This window comes from Onychostoma macrolepis, chromosome 14, assembly GCF_012432095.1.
Source record: "Onychostoma macrolepis isolate SWU-2019 chromosome 14, ASM1243209v1, whole genome shotgun sequence".
Taxonomy (NCBI): Eukaryota; Metazoa; Chordata; class Actinopteri; order Cypriniformes; family Cyprinidae; genus Onychostoma; species Onychostoma macrolepis.
The window spans coordinates 8,750,458-8,769,756 of NC_081168.1; the positions used below are offsets into that span (position 1 = coordinate 8,750,458).

At 38.5% G+C, this 19,299-nt stretch overlaps 3 protein-coding genes across 4 annotated transcripts; 1 reads left to right on the forward strand and 2 right to left on the reverse strand.

Moving 5' to 3' along the window:
* On the forward strand, positions 1-4,355 carry nkrf (NFKB repressing factor). Of its 2 annotated transcripts, none has more exons than XM_058797759.1 (3): positions 1-130; positions 1,149-1,273; positions 1,507-4,355. In XM_058797759.1, the coding sequence occupies exons 2-3, from the start codon at positions 1,165-1,167 to the stop codon at positions 3,726-3,728; spliced, it is 2,331 nt and encodes a 776-aa protein (XP_058653742.1). In that variant the 5' UTR covers positions 1-130; positions 1,149-1,164; the 3' UTR covers positions 3,729-4,355. The 2 variants fall into 2 exon arrangements, with proteins under 2 accessions (XP_058653742.1, XP_058653741.1); XM_058797758.1 differs by lacking the exon at positions 1-130 and adding an exon at positions 635-944.
* Positions 4,356-4,478: 123 nt separating this feature from the next.
* ube2a (ubiquitin-conjugating enzyme E2A (RAD6 homolog)) lies at positions 4,479-8,934 on the reverse strand. The gene is made up of 6 exons (XM_058797760.1): positions 8,735-8,934; positions 8,437-8,517; positions 7,998-8,023; positions 7,112-7,201; positions 6,933-7,021; positions 4,479-5,666 (listed from the first exon to the last, which is right to left on the reverse strand). The coding sequence occupies exons 1-6, from the start codon at positions 8,776-8,778 to the stop codon at positions 5,538-5,540; spliced, it is 459 nt and encodes a 152-aa protein (XP_058653743.1). The 5' UTR covers positions 8,779-8,934; the 3' UTR covers positions 4,479-5,537.
* Positions 8,935-9,308: 374 nt separating this feature from the next.
* On the reverse strand, positions 9,309-18,277 carry si:rp71-46j2.7 (uncharacterized). The gene is made up of 16 exons (XM_058797757.1): positions 17,721-18,277; positions 16,895-17,009; positions 16,377-16,590; positions 15,929-16,071; positions 14,962-15,124; positions 14,817-14,872; positions 14,509-14,708; positions 14,319-14,429; positions 14,094-14,234; positions 13,836-13,943; positions 13,584-13,742; positions 10,631-11,228; positions 10,464-10,527; positions 10,184-10,377; positions 9,992-10,080; positions 9,309-9,896 (listed from the first exon to the last, which is right to left on the reverse strand). The coding sequence occupies exons 1-16, from the start codon at positions 17,901-17,903 to the stop codon at positions 9,804-9,806; spliced, it is 2,631 nt and encodes an 876-aa protein (XP_058653740.1). The 5' UTR covers positions 17,904-18,277; the 3' UTR covers positions 9,309-9,803.
* Between the last annotated feature and the right edge of the window lie 1,022 nt (positions 18,278-19,299).

Below are 19,299 nucleotides of genomic sequence, written 5' to 3' on the forward strand. Positions count from 1 at the left end.
CCTGGTTGCAGCAGTGGATTAGCTTTAGCAGTGTCAGTTTAAACTGATTCGTTTGTCGTCTGAATTCACCTCAAATCGCAGCGGCTTTACACACTCAAGGTCACGTAAACAGAGCTGCTGTACGACAAAGGTAAGCTTCACTTAGTGTTATGCTATACATTCGTGTGCATCGTCGTGTAGTTCACCGTAAAAGCGCATAAACATCATGACAAAACGATGAAGAACAGTGACTGCGTCACTTTCAGTGTCATCCTATTGAAACTACTGGTTAGCTTAACCATAAAGGGAAAATAACAAGTGCATGTTTGACGAACGCTGTATTTTAAAGAGTTGCGGTTGTGCCATTTAAAATACAAATCCTTTGCAGTGTCGAGAAATGTCACTGTAGTTGCTGTAAATCTGTAGGACAGACTGTTGCGAGGTCTGTAATCATGTTGTCAAATGTCGTAGTAAATATGCTGGGCAAAAACAGCATACAGCATACTGATTCAAACACCATATTGATATTGAAGGTTGTTACGCAAACAACTCCATGACACTCCGCATCTGACTCTATACTTAAATAGCAATTGCGTGATTTTTTTTTTTTTTAGCTAGCCCACATATACTGTTCTGCATCGGTGTATCATAATATTATTGAGCCGTGTGAAGCTCCCAGCATGCACTGCGCGCACTACGTTGTTTCCGGTTAGCTGCTGGCTACCGTCAAACACCGGGATGATCAGACCTCATTCAACGGGCCCGTGTGTTTCAAGTAAACCCGCTGGTCTTCGTTATTGGAGCTGTAATATCGATGATTACCGGCAGCAGTACGAGAGTGACAAGCAGTGGTCAGCTAGACGTCAGTTCATTGTGAAACACATTGAAGAGTACGAGGGAAATGCTCTTGATAAGCTACTGGCCCTGTCGATGGTGTGGGTTAACCATGTTTTCATGGGATGCAGGTGGGGATTGGATTGAATAGGATGTGAGAATTAGGCAGTTGGGTTGTTTTTGGCGGGAGTTTGAGTGAATACTTGTATCACAAAAGTCCTGGTCAAGTTTATTTTGTGTCATATTTATACAGAACATCTTAATTGCAAAGTTATACATTAGTAATGCCAACCAAAGCATGTCGTCAACATTATGGCTGTTTTTTCTTTGACCAGGTATGGCTCCCAACTGATGCACAAGGTGCTTGAGATGGCAGAAGGGATTGATGTTGGCGAAATGCCCTCGTATGAACTAGTTCCAAACACGGAAGCAAAAAAGAGGCTATATTCATCTGATGGAAGTAAGTCTATCAGTGTTTGAAATCAATCTGTCTGTCTGTTTATCGATTGATCAATCTTCCTATGTATCACATTTAATAAACGTTTTTCAGCATTGAAACTTTTTTTGGGTGTTTTGCATCAAATAAACAAAATGTAAATATTTTATTCCACATTTAAACAAAACAAAATTATAAGTAATCATATTTGCATGCAAATGGATATTTTAATCATGCATTATTATGTTATATCTCAGGTGAAGAGCCCATGAGGAAGATGCCTGTGTCAAAATTCACATCTAGACCTCGATTTGAACCGGTACACTTTGTAAGTGGCGGAAACAGTGGCAGTGGAATCGGAGAAACTGATGAAAAAGAAAACGAGAAGGAACGCAGGAGGGGTGAGATGAATGATGTAAGACAAAGGGAACAAGATCATCCTCCGTATAACGGTAACCGTGGCAACGGCTCCTCTTCCTCCTTGGGCTCCCTTGAGGCCGGGAGGTACGGTTATGATTCTTGGCCTGAGCACAGAAGCAAGGACGTGGCCTCAGGTGGCACAAGTGGGCTTGGCTATGGCAGCAGAGGGTCCACCCCGAACTTCATGGGCAAACTGCAGCAGGAGTACACTGCTAGATATGAGGCACATAATGCCAGACAATCAGACTCATACTCGCAGGCCGGCCGAGCTGATGGATACGGAGGTTCTGGACGTTCTGGAGCCTGGGATAGCGGACGGCATGGACTGGGATTTGGACATCAGGTAAGGCCGACCTCCAGCAAGGCTTTCAGCAGGGTATACGACGGTCCAAGCAGAGGCGGCTCTGGCCTTCTTCCAACACCTTCACTGCAGTCTTCTATCCCCGCATCAACAATTGATGAAAAACAGAGGCTGATTACCAGAGTATCATCAGCCGTTGCCGTTACCCTGAGAGATCCTGCGTTCATGAGTGGACCCGACACGCCAAACTACAATTTCATACTCAGTCGCAGCATTCAGGCTTGCAAGACAAACCCAGAGTATATCTATGTTAATTTAAGAGATATTCCACCTGCTGACCTTCCTAAAAACAGAAAAGTACCCTCTGAAGGATATGCATGTGAACTGAGGTGTCAGTCTGTGTACCTTGCCACTGGGTACTCTGGGAGCAAAAACGGTGCCAGAGACCGAGCGTCAGAACAGGCCGTCAAGCTGTTCATGAGGCCGGTGGAAATTCGTATCCTGCAACGGCAGTACAAGCGTACTTACGTTAATGACATGGTGGTGTGCCAGGTAAACACTCCAAACCCAATCCTTCCCCCACCTCTTCGCAACCCCGAGGACAAGCCGCCCCCTAGTACCAAGGGCCAGTATGAGCCTGACCGAAGCAAACACTGGACAGAATTTGTTATCATGGAGAATGCACACGATGCCATCTGTATACTCAACAACTCGGCTGCGTTCAACCGCATGAAGGTTGATTATACTTTTGACCCGGTTCCCAACAGCAATTTATGGCTCTGTAGTGTGTACTTGCAGGACGAGCTGGTGGCGCAAGCCAGAGGGACCAAGAAGAGCTCAAAACACACAGCGGCGGAGGAGGCGGTAAGGAAGTTACGAATGAACCAGGCTGTTCGTCAACAAGAGCAACAACAGCAGCATTTTTCTGGAGGGAACCACGCTTCAGACCAGCCTGGTAGTCGCTACACCCAGCAAAGCAACAAGAAAGCGCAGCTAGGTGAATTGGTCATCCTTGAAAACTCAGATAACGCTATTTGCATAATAAATGACACTGCTCAGTTTAATAAAGTGCTTGCTGACTACAAGTTCACGGTTCTGCCGGACCATCGCTGGCGGTGTGAAGTTTACCTCGACGGTCAGTATGTGGCTGCGGGCGTTGGACCCAAAAAGACGGTGAAGCACATTGCAGCAGAGGAGGCCCTCGCCACTCTTCGGTGCACACAAGCTGTGGTGAAGTCCAACCTCAGGAAGGAGGGCCACGTGGATGCAATTTCCCGAAATCAAATCATGGCTCGTTCTGGCGAGGAATCCATGCGGCAGGAGATCAAGGAGGACAACATTGGTAACCAGCTACTCCGGAAGATGGGCTGGACGGGTGGTGGTTTGGGTAGAGAAGGAGACGGCATTGCTGAGCCCATCAAAGTCAAAGAGCAGTTTACCAGAGAAGGACTCGGTATGGACATGGACAGGCAGAGTAATCAGCTGACTAAGCGCGATATTGAGGAAATAATTCGGAATTATGCGAGTTCAGAACGTCAAGATGACCTGCGCTTCTCCACAGAGCTCAACAATGAAGAGCGCCGGCAGATACACCAAGTATCCCAAAGATACGGGCTGCGCAGCAAATCGTACGGACAGGGCCGACAGCGCTTCCTCGTGGTTAGCCGCAGAGTTCAGAAGGAACAGCTGATTGGTCAGCTACTGCAGGAGGGGCAGGTGGGACGATATGAACTGGTGAAACCTCAGGCTTCACAATGACTAGGCCTCTGAGAAACCAACAGATGACCATTAATAAAAGCAAAGCGGTTTTACCTTTTACTTCCCTTGTTAATATGTTTCCGAAGAGTGTAAACTATTTTTTAAAAAACGGGAGGTGGACTGAAGTCTGGAAAATCTGTCAGTTCTCAATGACAGCAGTGTGTATCTTTTGCCACTCTTTACTATGTATTTCTGTACAGTTCGTCCAGATTTGCTGTTGGTTAGTTTGAGACCATATGATGAACACACATTACTAACTAAACTTTGTCATATCACGTATCCTGTGAATGATATTTATTGACATGGATATTAGTGGGGCCTTTTGGCAGCATGTGCTCCTCTCTGAAATGACATTCCATTTTATGTTTTCACAATGGACAATATATCATTCACTCAGTCATTCATCTGTTGTAAGATAAACACTTGAAATATAAAAATAACCTTTAAGTAATTACAAAACAGTATATATTTTTTTGTCATTTTCTGGTTGTTGATCGTAGAATTAAATATTTATCTCAACCTTACATCTTTCAACTCCCTGTCTGGCAAATGCCTAAGCAGCAATCCCTGTGAAGTTGTTTGCCATTGAGAATACTGTCAACCGGTCTGCTTGTGGTGACGCATTAAATTGAGTCTGGTCATTGTCCATTTCCTAGTTCATTTAATGAAATGTAAATGCTTATCTTTGTTCAAGAACAAACACCACTGAGTTCATTTTACTGTTTATTTACAAGAAGTGAGAAAAATGTACAGTTTCTTACATGGGTTACTAGTGCAAATCTGACACTCTTGGTACATTAGAAAAAAAAAAAAATGAAGATTAGCTTAAATGGATACTGCATGACAGCATCACATCCATATGGTTGGAGAAGCAATTTAATGTGAAAATAAACGGCACTTTAATGGAACTTAAGAAAACGAGCAAAATAACCATGCATCTGGGGTGCAACAGACACAAAATAGTGAATACAGAAAAAAGAAAACTAACACGCGCTCAACTATGCCAATTTGTAAAATTCAGAATCCCAGGCCTCAGGCATGGGGCTTTGTGGGACAGACAGATCACTGTGTACCTTCAAACAATTACACATTGTCAATAGGCAACACTTTAAACAACATCATGAACTGCTTAATTAAAAGAACAAACCACTTGCACTTGATTCAAAAAAAGAAAGAAAAAAGGGCCATTTCCAACATTTTGTACATTACAATTTTCATACTGGTTTTAAAAGTTCAGGTTTTCCAAGTGCAGTTATAAAGGCATGTTTCTGAAACATGTAAGCTTTCCATACAAGACAATATATATGTTAACATCCATCTTTAATGTCCTTGAAGTTTCATTTGGAACTCTGAACGACACATTAAGTGGCAATCGGTATGACACTATTGCAGAGACTCAAAGAAATCAATCTCTGGATTCAAACAAGGATACTCAAACTTGGATTCATACTGAAAACAGCAACCAACATGTTAATCCCCAAAATGAAATCAGCCCCGCAGTGTAGGAGCAACTCATAAAACCAAAGAAATAAGATGACAAAAATAAGGGCAGGTCAAATAAAAGCAAGTAACCCTAGCAACAATATTTTGTTAAACTAAGGTTTATCCTCATCCAGGATAAGGTTCTGCATGAAGAGGGAGACCACAACACAACAGCACTCTAATCTTGCAACAGCTACAGAACAGACAATTCTACCGAGTACGTGGAGAATGATTCAAAACATGATGCGTTTTATTTTATTCTTTGCAAGGTGGTTTTCCTCTTGTTGGCGAGGCAGACTATTGTTCGTATGTGAACTGTAAGGAGGGTCAACAGTCACGCCAGCTCTGTTCCACAATGGCCGACACACGCTTCTCATACTCTCTCTTGTTTTCCTGATACAGCTGAGCTGCCTGGCTGTTGGCAGGGCTGTTTGGGTTCGGCTCATCCAGTAAAGACTGTGACAATGAAAGGTATGTTAACAACCTGAATTGTGTATTAACATTTTTTTATAAAACCATCAAAAAGGCATACAGAAAAGTTTCAAGCAAAAAAAGAAAGAAAAAAAGTATTCAAAATTCCAGACAGAAGTTCACAATACTGAATTTACAATTTAAGTTCCCAATACTACTAGTGTTGTCACAGAACCAAAATTTCAGTAGTCGGTATTAATACCACAGTGAATTTCACAGTTTTCGGGACCATAGCAAAAACTATTTGTAGCATGTACCCTTAAAATATTTTACAATTAAGTAAACATTGCTTTAAAAAGGTCAAGTGAAAAGTAATAAAATTAAGAACAAAGAAATGTATTGTATAGAACAAGTGGCAAGTCTACATGAACTATTTTGATTTTTTTTTTGTTTTTGTCTCATCCACTGCTATGGTTATCACTGAGACAATCATTGCAATTTCGGATTCAGTCTCACATTTAAATAGTTTGCACTCTTGCCAAAACTCCCATTATAATCAATGAATATATCTATACTGCACAATAAATCTCTTATTTACATGGTCATAATGAAAGCAAACAGAACTTTAAACGCCATAGTTTTGAGCAGGATTCTCTCTTAACTCTACACATCTGATTGACCGGAGTGTTCACACGTGCCACCGGTCCTGCAGAATCTCTATCATTACATTTCAAATATTTCAGTATTGACTTAGTTCTGAAGTACTGGTACTTTTGGCAACACTACTACAAACCAAGCCTGAATGAAGAAAAATTCAATTTGAACGTTTCTTTAAAATTACTTGTATGATACTAATTTGTTTCTTTAATTCTAAAAAAAAAAAAATAATAATAAATAATAATATATATATATATATATATATATATATATATATATATATATATATATATATATATATATATATATATATATATATATATATTTTTTTTTTTTTTTTTATTGCAAAATGATTCATCAGGAGTGGAGTGAGACTAAAATCCACCAAGCATAGGGTAATGGTGACACCCGATTAGAAAAAAAAAACTCTTGTATGATAATTTTTATTTTTTAGAAATTCTTAGTTTTGTATTTTAGAAAATAGAATGGGCCAACAATCTGGAAACACGTACATTTTTAAATACTCGGTTTTCTTTTTTTCCTGTACTTACCCAGACGTGAAAAATAGTTAAATCAAATTTCATACATTTCCATACTGTATAGGAACCCTGTAGTTTTTGCAAAAAAGCAGAAAGAAGTGCAGACATATCATACCTGTATTGAGGTTAAAATTGAGGAAACATCATATGTTGGACTCCAGCGATTCTGAAGAATATCCAAACATATACTACCATCTGCATAAACTGAACACGAAGAAATACAATTAGATTTTATGGTCCACTGACACATACTTCATAAATGCAATACTAGGATTTTAGAAATATAAAACTTACCATTAGGGTGAAACATTTTGGAAACAAACCGGACTGTAGGAGGTTTGTTTGGATATTCTTCTGTAAATTCTATTGTAAGTTTGAAAGTTCCTATGACAAGCAGAAAAAGAAAATATGAAGCAAAACCATTTGCCACATGTAAACAAAAAGAGCCATACCATGCCAAATACTAGTACACAATTATAAAGTGGCACATACAGAATAATCAGTTGTCGGTATTTGGAACCCAAAGCGCAATCCTTATTCAGCTGTTAGTGTGATTTAAATTAAGGTTTACATTATGATATTAATCTATTCAAACGTGACAGCGAAGACATTTATAATGTTACACAATCTGATTACAAATTTAAATAAATAATAATGTTATGAATTTTTTTTTTTTTTTTTTTAAATATAGCATTATACGAAAGTTTGGAGTCAGTAAGTTTTTATTTAATAGAAACTGATACTTTTATTCAGCAAGGACACATTAAACTGACCGAAAGTGACAAAACCTAAAAAAACAAAAAACAAACAAACAAAAAAAAAAACCCAGAAATATTAAGCAGCACAACTGTTTTCAGCACTGATAACAGAGACATGTTTCTTGAGCAGCAAATCAGCATATTAAAATGATTTCTGCAGGATCTTGTGACACTGAACACTGGGTAATGTTGAAAATATAGCATTGCCATCACAGAAATGAATTACATAAGAAAACTGTCATTTTAAATGGTAATAATAATTTGCAATATTACTGTGTAAACTATTTATCTATCAAATAAATGCAACCTATGTGAGCAAAAATAATAATAATATTTTTTTTTTTAACTGACCCTAAACTTTTGAAGTTATTTCTCCAATTGCTGCATTGAAATAAACATAAAAGTTTGTTTTCTTAACTTACCATCTTCAAAGGGTGTTCCTTCAGGGCTGTAGGCAGAAGAAATGGGTCAACATGTCAGGTTACACAGAACACTTGGCATGACAGCAAGAAACAAAGCCAAAATCACCAGCCAATGTGCAGCAGACCTGCGCATTAATGTTACTGTAATCCAAAAATAACAAGGCATACAGTCTACGGATATGACATTATAACCGGTTTCCTTCACCACAACAACACAACACAACACACAGCTCTATTCAGGACACCGTCGCTTCAAAGATCAAATAACCAGCACCTCTTATGGGGGACCACTGGCCATCTGGCCTATTTAAAACTGCTTACATTAACGCCAACAAGCTGGATGTCATCTCACAGACCTCGAATAGTCGGAGATAAACAAAATTGCCAGTGTGTTGTGTTCACTGTTCATCGCTGTCAAAAAAAGGCAAATGATACAAACCCAAAAATGACAGCGTTCCAGACCATTATGTTGTTTTCCGACGGGGCTCCACTAACTCCTGCTGGTGGATCTTCCTGGAGACTGAAAAACAAGTTACCCGGAGAAGTTATATTACATATACTACACCTACATTACGACAACACTACACACTGCACGGATAGCATCCAAATACAAGATCTGAGAGGAGTAATGATGTTTATAAATGGCTATTGTGGGGAAAAGTCGCCATGTTAAAGCCCGAGAGCAGCCGGTGTTCAAAAAGCTACCGAGGGCCTTTAGCATTTTCTGTGTCGCTTACCGTTTAAAATCTCTCATCAGACGCCGTCTTGCTGGGGTTGACATGGTTTAATTGGATAGCCAAGACGTAAACATAAGGTATCGACGTTGTTACTTTGAATCAGGTTCACTTCTTTCAGTTCAACGGACGTCGGTTTCGTCGATTCGATTAAATATCGACGTTAGCCGTTCGCTTGCTTGGATCCTGCTGCCTGTTTTCTCTACTAAACCCGTCTCTCTGGGACTGGACCAAATCAACACAGAGTGGGGGGCAAGCAACTGCTCGATGATATAAAAGTGAGGTCGTTCACACAACTGAAAACCTATTCGTGATTTAGAAGCCATTAGTAAAGCATAATTGTGACTGGCTTTATTAATTCGAGTAATTTCGATAAATAAGAAATAGCGATATATTTCAAGCCGTTTAGAGGAAACCCTTCAAACACGTAAAGTTGTAGCAGCCTAACATCGTTACGTCATGGTAGGTACAGAAGCGTTTAATATTGTAACTTTAAGTGGAGTGAAGTGTTAACTCCATTACATTTTTACTTATTTTACGGTTTACTAATGTGCAAAAAATTAAATCATCCGCAATTAGTAGTAAAATATATTTATTGGCATTATTTTTATTCGAATACATTCCTCATAGACCATGTATTGATTAAGTCTTGTAAAATGATCAGTGTCAATGACTTTATCTATTCTGTTCTGAGTAACCTGTGCTGCTTATTAAAATAGAAAATCAGTTCTTCACAGTGTACATTTTTAAGGTACGAAACAAAGAGTGAACGATCTTTTTTTTTTTAAATATGCGTTAAAAACGTACACCCAAGTATTTGTGACATTATTGAAGTGAAACATAATTACAGTACATTTGAAATAGTAAAATGCTACATTTAACAGAGGCTGGCATTTTTGTTCAATTAAAATTTTTAAAAATCTTAGAGTGTTCACGTTGCTCAAAGTGAAAGTAAAAGGCTGACCTCTCTGAGGTATATCACAATGCATCCTTGAATATACACATAAAATATTAAATAATGCACATTTAAAAACTGAAATTTAAAATTACATTAAAAAAAAAGATCTATCAATTATGAAACAAAATCCTTCACAGTTAGATTAGCTATTGCACTGAAGGCAGGCTCCCCGGGTAGGAACGCCCCTAGAATGTATGACAGCAGCATCTATGGACACACAAACACAAAGAATATAAATGTTAATCTGGATATTTGTTTCAAAATGGATTTAACCACATAAGAATCTAAGCTAGAGTCCTCACATAGACCAGTTTCTTGTTCTCCTCAGTGTCCTGGAAGATCTTGAACACAGTTTCAACATCAGTCTTCTTGAGAATTAGAGAGTTTGAATCTAAAACCACCACAACAACAATTATGGGATATTAGTTAGGATGAAAGAATAGTTTTTAAAAATGAAGTGGGCAGACCAAGGCATGGGGAAATATTGCACATACATTTTGAATTTATAAGCTGCAAAGCCTTCTCCTTGGTCTCGTGTCTTTCTTTGGTCTCGTGTTTCTCCTCACTGTCATGTGGAGGCTGGATGGGCGCGTTTCCTTCTGGCCATATCTTCTCCCGGAAATTGTCAATGTAGGACGCAATCTGAGCTTCAGTGGGATGCATCTTTTTTAAAAAGTTGTTTATTTTCCTGCATGGGAAGAAAATTTATGCTTATCTTTACATCTACAGCTGAATATCTTTGGTGTTTGAATACATATGAAATGGGATACTTACTTCTTTACCAAAGGCTGGACTGGTTTTAGAATGGCATCAACAATGTTAATAAGGACTGAGTTACCTGAAGATGGTAAAGACAAATATTGAATGGCAAAGAAAATCAGTTTTAGTTTCAGTTCTTGGCAATCATACAAGCCAAACAGAACAAGGGAGTTACATCATACCAGTTATTTCCTTAACTAACTCAAATATGGCTTTGGTGGCCTCAACTTGGTCCCAGTTGTTCTGGGGTTCCTTTTTCTGAGCCTTAGGCTGATTTGCCATCTCGTCTTTGAGCTGTCCGGTTTTCTCTTTTAGTTTGACCTTTTGATATCCATTTGACTTTTTTTGAGTTAACTTTTCTTTTTTGTTTGTTTTACCCCCAGACTGAGTACTTATAATGCCGTCGACTGAGTCAGATTGTATGTCTTCAGTATGGTTTATGACTAAGCTTGAGATGTCACTGGAGTGTCCTGAAGGACTGACTAATTTTGACCTATTAAGAAAGATATCTAAACTTTCAGCAAGACTCTCCTGTCCATCTGAAACCACATCCTGTTCATCAGAGGTCTGATCTTCCATATCTGGTTCTCTACTTTTGAAGGTGTCAGTTTCTTCACTAGGGTTACAAAACCTAACGTTTGTAGCCACTGGTCCTTCTACAATGCCCCCCTTTGGCTCTTCATCTGTGTCGATGCAGGCTGGCTGTGCTGTCGGTCCACTGTTATCATATGCTGAGGCTCCTGCTCTATCAAGATTTTCTTCTCCTCTGGGATAATGGGACTGAGAAAAAAAAAAACATAGTATCACCAGAGGGTGGCAGTATTCTCAATAATTTGCATTGTGCTGTAGCTAAAGGTATACAGGTGCAGCTCAATAAATTAGAATGTTGTGGAAAAGTTCATTTATTTCAGTAATTCAACTCAAATTGTGAAACTCGTGTATTAAATAAAGTCACTGCACACAGACTGAAGTAGTTTAAGTCTTTGGTTCTTTTAATTGTGATGATTTTGGCTCACATTTAACAAAAACCCACCAATTCACTATCTCAACAAATTAGAATATGGTGACATGCCAATCAGCTAATCAACTCAAAACACCTGCAAATGTTTCCTGAGCCTTCAAAACGGTCTCTCAGTTTGGTTCACTAGGCTACACAATCATGGGGAAGACTGCTGATCTGACAGTTGTCCAGAAGACAATCATTGACACCCTTCACAAGGAGGGTAAGCCACAAACATTCATTGCCAAAGAAGCTGGCTGTTCACAGAGTGCTGTATCCAAGCATGTTAACAGAAAGTTGAGTGGAAGGAAAAAGTGTGGAAGAAAAAGATGCACAACCAACCGAGAGAACCGCAGCCTTATGATGATTGTCAAGCAAAATCGATTCAAGAATTTGGGTGAACTTCACAAGGAATGGACTGAGGCTGGGGTCAAGGCATCAAGAGCCACCACACACAGACGTGTCAAGGAATTTGGCTACAGTTGTCGTATTCCTCTTGTTAAGCCACTCCTGAACCACAGACAACGTCAGAGGTGTCTTACCTGGGCTAAGGAGAAGAAGAACTGGACTGTTGCCCAGTGGTCAAAAGGCCTCTTTTCAGATGAGAGCAAGTTTCGTATTTCATTTGGAAACCAAGGTCCTAGAGTCTGGAGGAAGGGTGGAGAAGCTCATAGCCCAAGTTGCTTGAAGTCCAGTGTTACGTTTCCAGTCTGTGATGATTTGGGGTGCAATGTCATCTGCTGGTGTTGGTCCATTGTGTTTTTTGAAAACCAAAGTCACTGCACCAGTTTACCTTCATGCTTCCTTCTGCTGACCAGCTTTTTAAAGATGCTGATTTCATTTTCCAGCAGGATTTGGCACCTGCCCACACTGCCAAAAGCACCAAAAGTTGGTTCAATGACCATGGTGTTGGTGTGCTTGACTGGCCAGCAAACTCACCAGACCTGAACCCCATAGAGAATCTATGGGGTATTGTCAAGAGGAAAATGAGAAACAAGAGACCAAAAAATGCAGATGAGCTGAAGGCCACTGTCAAAGAAACCTGGGCTTCCATACCACCTCAGCAGTGCCACAAACTGATCACCTCCATGCCACACCAAATTGAGGCAGTAATTAAAGCAAAAGGAGCCCCTACCAAGTATTGAGTACATATACAGTAAATGAACATACTTTCCAGAAGGCCAACAATTCACTAAAAATGTTTTTTTTTTATTGGTCTTATGAAGTATTCTAATTTGTTGAGATAGTGAATTGGTGGGTTTTGTTAAATGTGAGCCAAAATCATCACAATTAAAAGAACCAAAGACTTAAACTACTTCAGTCTGTGTGCATTGAATTTATTTAATACACGAGTTTCACAATTTGAGTTGAATTACTGAAATAAATGAACTTTTCCACGACATTCTACTATATTTCTGTATTTTCTGTATTTCTACTATAAATCAACAAACTTTAGCTCTTTGGATAAGACATCAAATCTTGATGTATGTATATTGATCCAAATACATACAATATTGATAAAAAATACACAGTTCAAAAGTTTGGGGTTGGTAACACACAGCATACATTTTTTTAAATCGTAATTACTCCAAACTTTTGACCTGTAATATATGCTGTAAATCAACAAAATTTAGCTCTATTTGGACAAGATTTAAAATTTTTCTGTATGTATATTGATACAATTATATAAAATATTGTTATAAATGTACTACAATTCAAAGATTTTAAATGTTTTGAAGTCTCTTATGCTCACCAAGGCTGATTTATTTGTATCAAAAAATACTGTAACAACAGTAATATTGTGAAATATTACAATTTTTAAAAAAAGTTTTCCATTTTAAATTTAATACAAAATGTAATTTATTTGTATGATGGCAAAGCTGAATTTTCAGAAGCCATTACTCCAGTGTCACATAATACTTCAGAAATCATTCTAATATGCTGATTTGCTGCTCAAGAAACAGTTCCTTATTATTAATGTTGGAAAAAGTTGCACTGGCTAATATATTACTTGCCGAGTAAAAGTATTTACTTCTTTCAAATAAATCTTACTGACCCCAAATTTTTGAACAATAGCGTTTCATCAGTTTCATCATGAGGTTTCCATTAAGCTTTTGACCTAAATCTGTTTTTACCTCATCCTCATCTTGGCCAGGATTAAGAAAGCTTGCAAGTCCATTTAGAAAACTCCAGACACCTCCCTTATGTTCCTTATTATTCAGCAGCTGTACAATGGGACAGAAGAACTGGAATACAGGCTGTGTGAGACCAAGCTGTGCATCAGAAACCAGTTCCTGAAGAGAAATGAGAGGAAAACATTTCCAAGTAATCATTTCTACTGATAATAACCCCTTCTTTAATTCTAGATAGTGTGTGTGACAGCTTACTTGTAAAAAGTGCTCCAAGGCTGATCCAACTACTTCTGCATATGCACCATCAAGATCCTGCTTTGTTTTCTCGACTACTGCAGATATTGAGGGTAAAGTGGAAGTATCCTTAAAAAAAACAACAGAAAGAGAAAATCCTTTTAAAAGCAAGCAACTACATACATTAATCCATAATAAATAATAAAGAGTAAAATATTAATGACTATAATACAAAACAGTATGGGCTTCGATACAACTGATGCATTGAAGATTCCTCACCATTTCCTCTCTCACCAGCGAGAGGCTGTGAAAATTAAGTATATCTGACTGGGTCTTTTTTACATCCCAGTTGAGATTCTCAGGGTTATTTTTCTCCTCCAGGTGAATCGTGAAACACAGCTCTTCATTTTCCTTTTGAACCTAAGACAACAGGGTTTTTTAATTGTTCAACTCAACTCAGCTTGCAAGCTGTTTAGCTTTCCTTGTTTTTAACATATGCCTTACATTTGTAACACGGACTGCCCACTTCCCCACCCGCCACATCGCATAGGAAAGTCTAAACTCCATCATATCTTCTTGGACATTTGTTATTAGGTAAACATCCATTTCACTGTCCTTTTAAAAGAAAGCACAGACAAACTTAGTTGCACCAAAAACTTAATGCAAATCAATTCAATATGCATGTTTTCCATACATAATCTGAGTCCATGCCGTTTCTAATGGAGCTCTCTCTACTGCTTGCACCATCATCTTCAATAACAGCAGATCTTCGTGCTGATAAAGCCTTCTGCAAAAGCTCTTGCTCCTTCTTCTTCTTCTTATGGTTTTTCTTTTTGGCTTTCTTTGACTTGACCTTATCAACTAATTTAGAAATTCGTTCTTTGAACCCATTGCCTGCTTAGATAACATAGAAAAAGGTAATTAAATCACACTATTACATTATTTATGTACACTTACTGCTCATAAATCAAATTACTAAGATGAAAGAGAAAGATACATCACCCTTCTTCTTTTCTTTCGTGTCTTGAGTCCGACCATCCTCTGCTTCATCTGTCAATCTACGGAATTTGTGAAAACCAGAATTAAGCCACCAAATGAGATTAATATGATGAATATGCTAAAACTATGTGTTTTTGAGATAACTTACACCTCTGCTTCTTCACTTCCCACGGAAGATGAAGGTGTGCCTTCCCTATCTGAGTTTAGCAGGTCTCCTGTTGAGCTTTTAGAGGTTACTCTATCCAGCTGCAAAACCACCATCTGATTCAGGTTGTCTGGATTGCAGAGGCATGTCACGAGCACATCAAGAGCTAGAGATGGACAACAGGAATAACAAAAAATATCAGTAAATTAGTAGAAATTAGACAATACAATTAGTACATCACAAAAATAACTTCTACTACTACTAAAAAAACACTACTATTTAAAAGGTTTGGGGTCAAAGTTTTGCTCAAACATTAAGAAGCACACCTGTTTTCAACATTGATAATAAAAAGAAATGTTTCTTGATCACAAAATCAGCATATTAGAACGATTTCTGAAGGATCATGTGACACTGACGACTGGAGTAATGATGCTGAAAATTCAGCTTTTGCATTATAGGAATAAACTGAATTTTGCAGTTTTAAATTGTAATAATATTTCACTTTTTCACTGCATTTTTAAATCAGAAAAGTGCAGCCTTTAAGGGAATCTGTTAAGAAAGACAAAGGTTTTAAAGCACCAACAATCATGATTTGGTATACAAAATTAATTCTATAAAACAAATTTCATTTTGAATGTATATTAAATATGACGTTGGAGGCAGTCAGAGAAAGAATTCACTCTGTCACCATAACCATTATGAACAAAGTGAAGATTAGTTGTTTTGATATCCAGGAGTATTGTGGCACACAAAAATGAAGATAAAATTGAATAAAGATCAATGTTGAAGCAGTGAAAACATGTTGAGACTATCCTTGAAGCATCGAGTGACAAAGTAATGCTTGTTTCAGAGATACTATCCTAAACAGAACCATGAATGCTACAAATGTTGATGCCAGACAGCTGATGAATGTTCCGATCATTAGAAAGATCGTTAGAAAGTATTTAGCACAAAGGTCAGTATGACTAACCTTTTGTAGTAACAATCTCAGTTAGGACACACTGGTAGAGTTTTGCTTCCCAAAGGTACTCAGGAAAAAGGTTTCTCACCAGAGCTTCAGAAAAGGTCCTGAGGACTGCCATCTCCTCAGACCTCGAGCCGAACACTGGAGAGCTGAAACAGGTAAACAAATGAGCATGCCGGTTTTCATAAGGACTCATTTTACTAGCAGCATTCCTGGAACTTCATCATGTGATGAGTCATAGGTTGGGATGGTAAAGTCCATGAGATTTGGCAGAAAAATTCTTTGATTTTAAAACATGAGCACAAGAATCATAAGACTCAGTTGCTGTGCTGATGGTCTCTAAAATGGACTAAGCATAAAACAGAACAGGAAGAGAAATGGTAAAAAGATAGTGATTATTACATAATATTCTCAGAATAAATGACGCGTACATAACACAGACAAACTCGCTCACCCATCTGACTGCTTTGCGTTATGCAGGTGCTGAGTGAAGATCCTAATACAACCCACACTGGTAGCCGACAGATCAAAGTTCTTTGCCTTGCAAATGACTCTCTCGACTACCAGGTTAAACTCCTCCTGTAGTGCCCTATGAAGGGGCTGACTGTCACCAAGTTCTGGGACATTGTACCATGGCTGGACCAGGTGAGCATAGGCACATTTAAACACTGCAAAAACATTTGAAAAAAATCAATTTAATCATGCATAACTGCAATGATCCCCTTATAATACCATGTATGTCTCTATCACTTTTGGTGAGGAAATGAACAGGGTATAAAATTTCCTGAAAGTGCTATGCCACACAAAACTATGAAATATTACCATATTATCTGATCTTCTGCTTCCTGTTCTGTCATGTTTACAACAAATCTCATGGTCATATCATGAAAATTCCTTCAGTTACTATCTCCAGACATGCTTGACAGGCACAATGGGGGTGATGCTTGCAAACAACAAAAATGTATTATTTACCCTGGAGGAGTGACCTCTGTACATTTGGATATATTTGCATTGTCTCAGACACAGGTTGTCCAGCTCTGGCTGCATCAGTCTCATCACTGACACCAACATGGTGAGCTTTCTTTGTCTGAAACAGTAGGATTAAGGTGCAAGGGATTAAATTCCAGTCTTTTCACTAATGATGTCTGATAGCAGAGTCATGAATACAGAAATGAGGTCAGTAAAAGCTTTGGGGGTTTTGCTTTCTGGAAGAACCTCTACAGAAATAAGGAACAGAAAGTGATCTGATGGTTTCTTTTTGACATGAGAAGCGGAACTAGTCTCAACCAAAGAGTTTAATAATTACTAGTAATGATGCCATCCAAATTCTTCCCACAGTTAGTTCTGCCTATAAACTGACTTTGTTATGCATCAATTTACAATAACCATTACAGGTACATATTCAATTGCCTTGATGAAAAATCCAACTTATGACAGAATCTTTGTTTTGGGACACAGACAATGGTTTCTAGTTGGTCAGCAATGTGTATTTACATTGTGGAAGCTGGAAGACCATTTTGGAGAAGCAAGAAACCAGGTACCAGCTAGTCAGTCCAGTCCAGCAGGTTTTGAAACAAGACAGTAGTTGGTCGACCAGCTAATGACCAGCTTGAACCAGCTAATTGAAACTTTAGAAACCATGTTCCAAAATATAGTTAGTTAGTTAGATTTTCCAACAGGACAGTGTCAATCACACTATGCACATGTTCAAAGTAATAATAATAATAATAGCTAGGCAGAAATATTCTTAATGTTCTTAAGTCACATAAGTTGATATATGCAGGAACAATCTTGTTACCTGTTGTTCTGTTTCGACAAATGGATCATCCGTCTGAGTACTTGTTTCACGGTCTTGATTTTTGAAAGGGACATTGAAAAAGCATAAAAAACAAAAGAAGGCTTGTGTCCATATTTGTCCAAACTCTGAGAAGAACCAAACAAGTACAAATACAATGGCGAAGAAGCACCGCCAAGTGTACATTGTTAAAAAGGTCCAGGTTCAGAAAGAAATTCCTTTGCATTAGATTGCTTCATTCGTCCACTTAAACGCAACACTTCATCCCGCTCCTCTACTTTCATCCAGACAGACTGAATGCATAACCGGAAGGTAAGTGTTTATGGTTTGAAGAATTTGCGATTGTGACGTGATTGGTGCACTTGAAGATGTCGTAGTAGGCTATTTTGCCCTCCCTAGAGCTTCTGCTTAATATTTACTATAGTCTGCTCTCTGTAGGTAATAATTGCATGGTCCTGCAGTGATTTCATGAACAAATAGTTCTCGTTTACTTTCGCTTTACTACTGACAACCATTTACTGTGTAAAAAATGACAAGAGTAAAGCACGCACCATGCGATAAATTAACTTCAAGCATATGGTGAAGTACTTCCGTACATGCGATTTTCTTCAACCATGTTCGCCGCAGGGTGGCACCCCTACATTTCATTCATTAGGGTCTTTGCAAAACGGGTGGTGAGAATTTGTTCACTTATATTCTTGTTCAAGGTGACAAAATGTATAATAACATCATTACATGTATTGTTAATTAAATGCATTATACCACACAGTCACGCACTCTACCGCGTTATTAACATGGAATATTGATATTTTGAAAGTTCGACTCTAATGAACGAATCGGTGTTTTTGAACAGATCTTTAAATGAACGATTCGCTGTAGTTCACTTTCGCTTGTGCTGAACTGAGCGAACTAGGCGTACAAGTCAAAGTTTATTTATTTATTTTATACAAAATTAAAATGACCAAAGGCAATCATTACAGCTCTTTATTTTTAAAGCACATTTTTACAACCGAGGTTGCCCAAAGTGCTGTACAAGCATAATAAATACAATGACAAGAAGGACAGACTCAGTACAATTTACAATTTGAACACCAAAAACACATGTGCTATAATTTATATAAGCTGTTGTCTGTATCAGGAGTTTGATAATACAGGTGGTTGGAGGAAGGGGACTTGTTTCGGTCAAGAATGGCTTGCATTCAGTGAAACACTTAGAAACAACTCTGCCACCTACTGGCGTAACCTTGTAGTCCACAAAAAGGACCACTGAACGAATGAATCTTTTTTTGTGAACGAATTCGAGTCACTGAGATAAATTGATGAATGCTTCATCACTGCTGGTTGTGCACAACCTTCCTCTTCAGCAGGAACAGCGATCCGGTTCGCAGAGGAGAAATGGATTCCTGGACAGGTTAATTCATGCAGCTGGCATATGATTAACCCTCTACAGTCACGTGATGGAGTACAGCACCCTGTCGCTGCCAGCCAGAGATTAAACCCGTAAAAATAGACCCCTATGCCTGAACCTGTACAAGTCATGTGATCTGCGAGTAGAGTCTGCAGCCAGCCAGCGCGAGTTTGA

What these genes read in the sequence shown, in the direction of transcription:
- ube2a (XM_058797760.1), bottom strand. Translation starts at nt 8,778, where the DNA reads ATGTCAACCCCAGCAAGACGGCGTCTGATGAGAGATTTTAAACG. An exon ending in TGGAACGCTGTCATTTTTGG is followed by an intron (nt 8,024 to 8,436) that starts GTTTGTATCATT and finishes TTCTGCCTACAG; the next exon opens with CCCTGAAGGAACACCCTTTG. An exon ending in CAATTTTAACCTCAATACAG is followed by an intron (nt 5,667 to 6,932) that starts GTATGATATGTC and finishes TCATTGTCACAG; the next exon opens with TCTTTACTGGATGAGCCGAA.
- nkrf (XM_058797758.1), top strand. Translation starts at nt 718, where the DNA reads ATGATCAGACCTCATTCAACGGGCCCGTGTGTTTCAAGTAAACCCGCT. An exon ending in CATGTTTTCATGGGATGCAG is followed by an intron (nt 945 to 1,148) that starts GTGGGGATTGGA and finishes TTCTTTGACCAG; the next exon opens with GTATGGCTCCCAACTGATGC. An exon ending in GCTATATTCATCTGATGGAA is followed by an intron (nt 1,274 to 1,506) that starts GTAAGTCTATCA and finishes GTTATATCTCAG; the next exon opens with GTGAAGAGCCCATGAGGAAG.
- si:rp71-46j2.7 (XM_058797757.1), bottom strand. Translation starts at nt 17,903, where the DNA reads ATGTACACTTGGCGGTGCTTCTTCGCCATTGTATTTGTACTTGTTTGG. An exon ending in ACAGAGGTCACTCCTCCAGG is followed by an intron (nt 16,591 to 16,894) that starts GTAAATAATACA and finishes ATGTTTTTGCAG; the next exon opens with TGTTTAAATGTGCCTATGCT. An exon ending in GTCCAGCCTTTGGTAAAGAA is followed by an intron (nt 10,378 to 10,463) that starts GTAAGTATCCCA and finishes CTTCCCATGCAG; the next exon opens with GAAAATAAACAACTTTTTAA.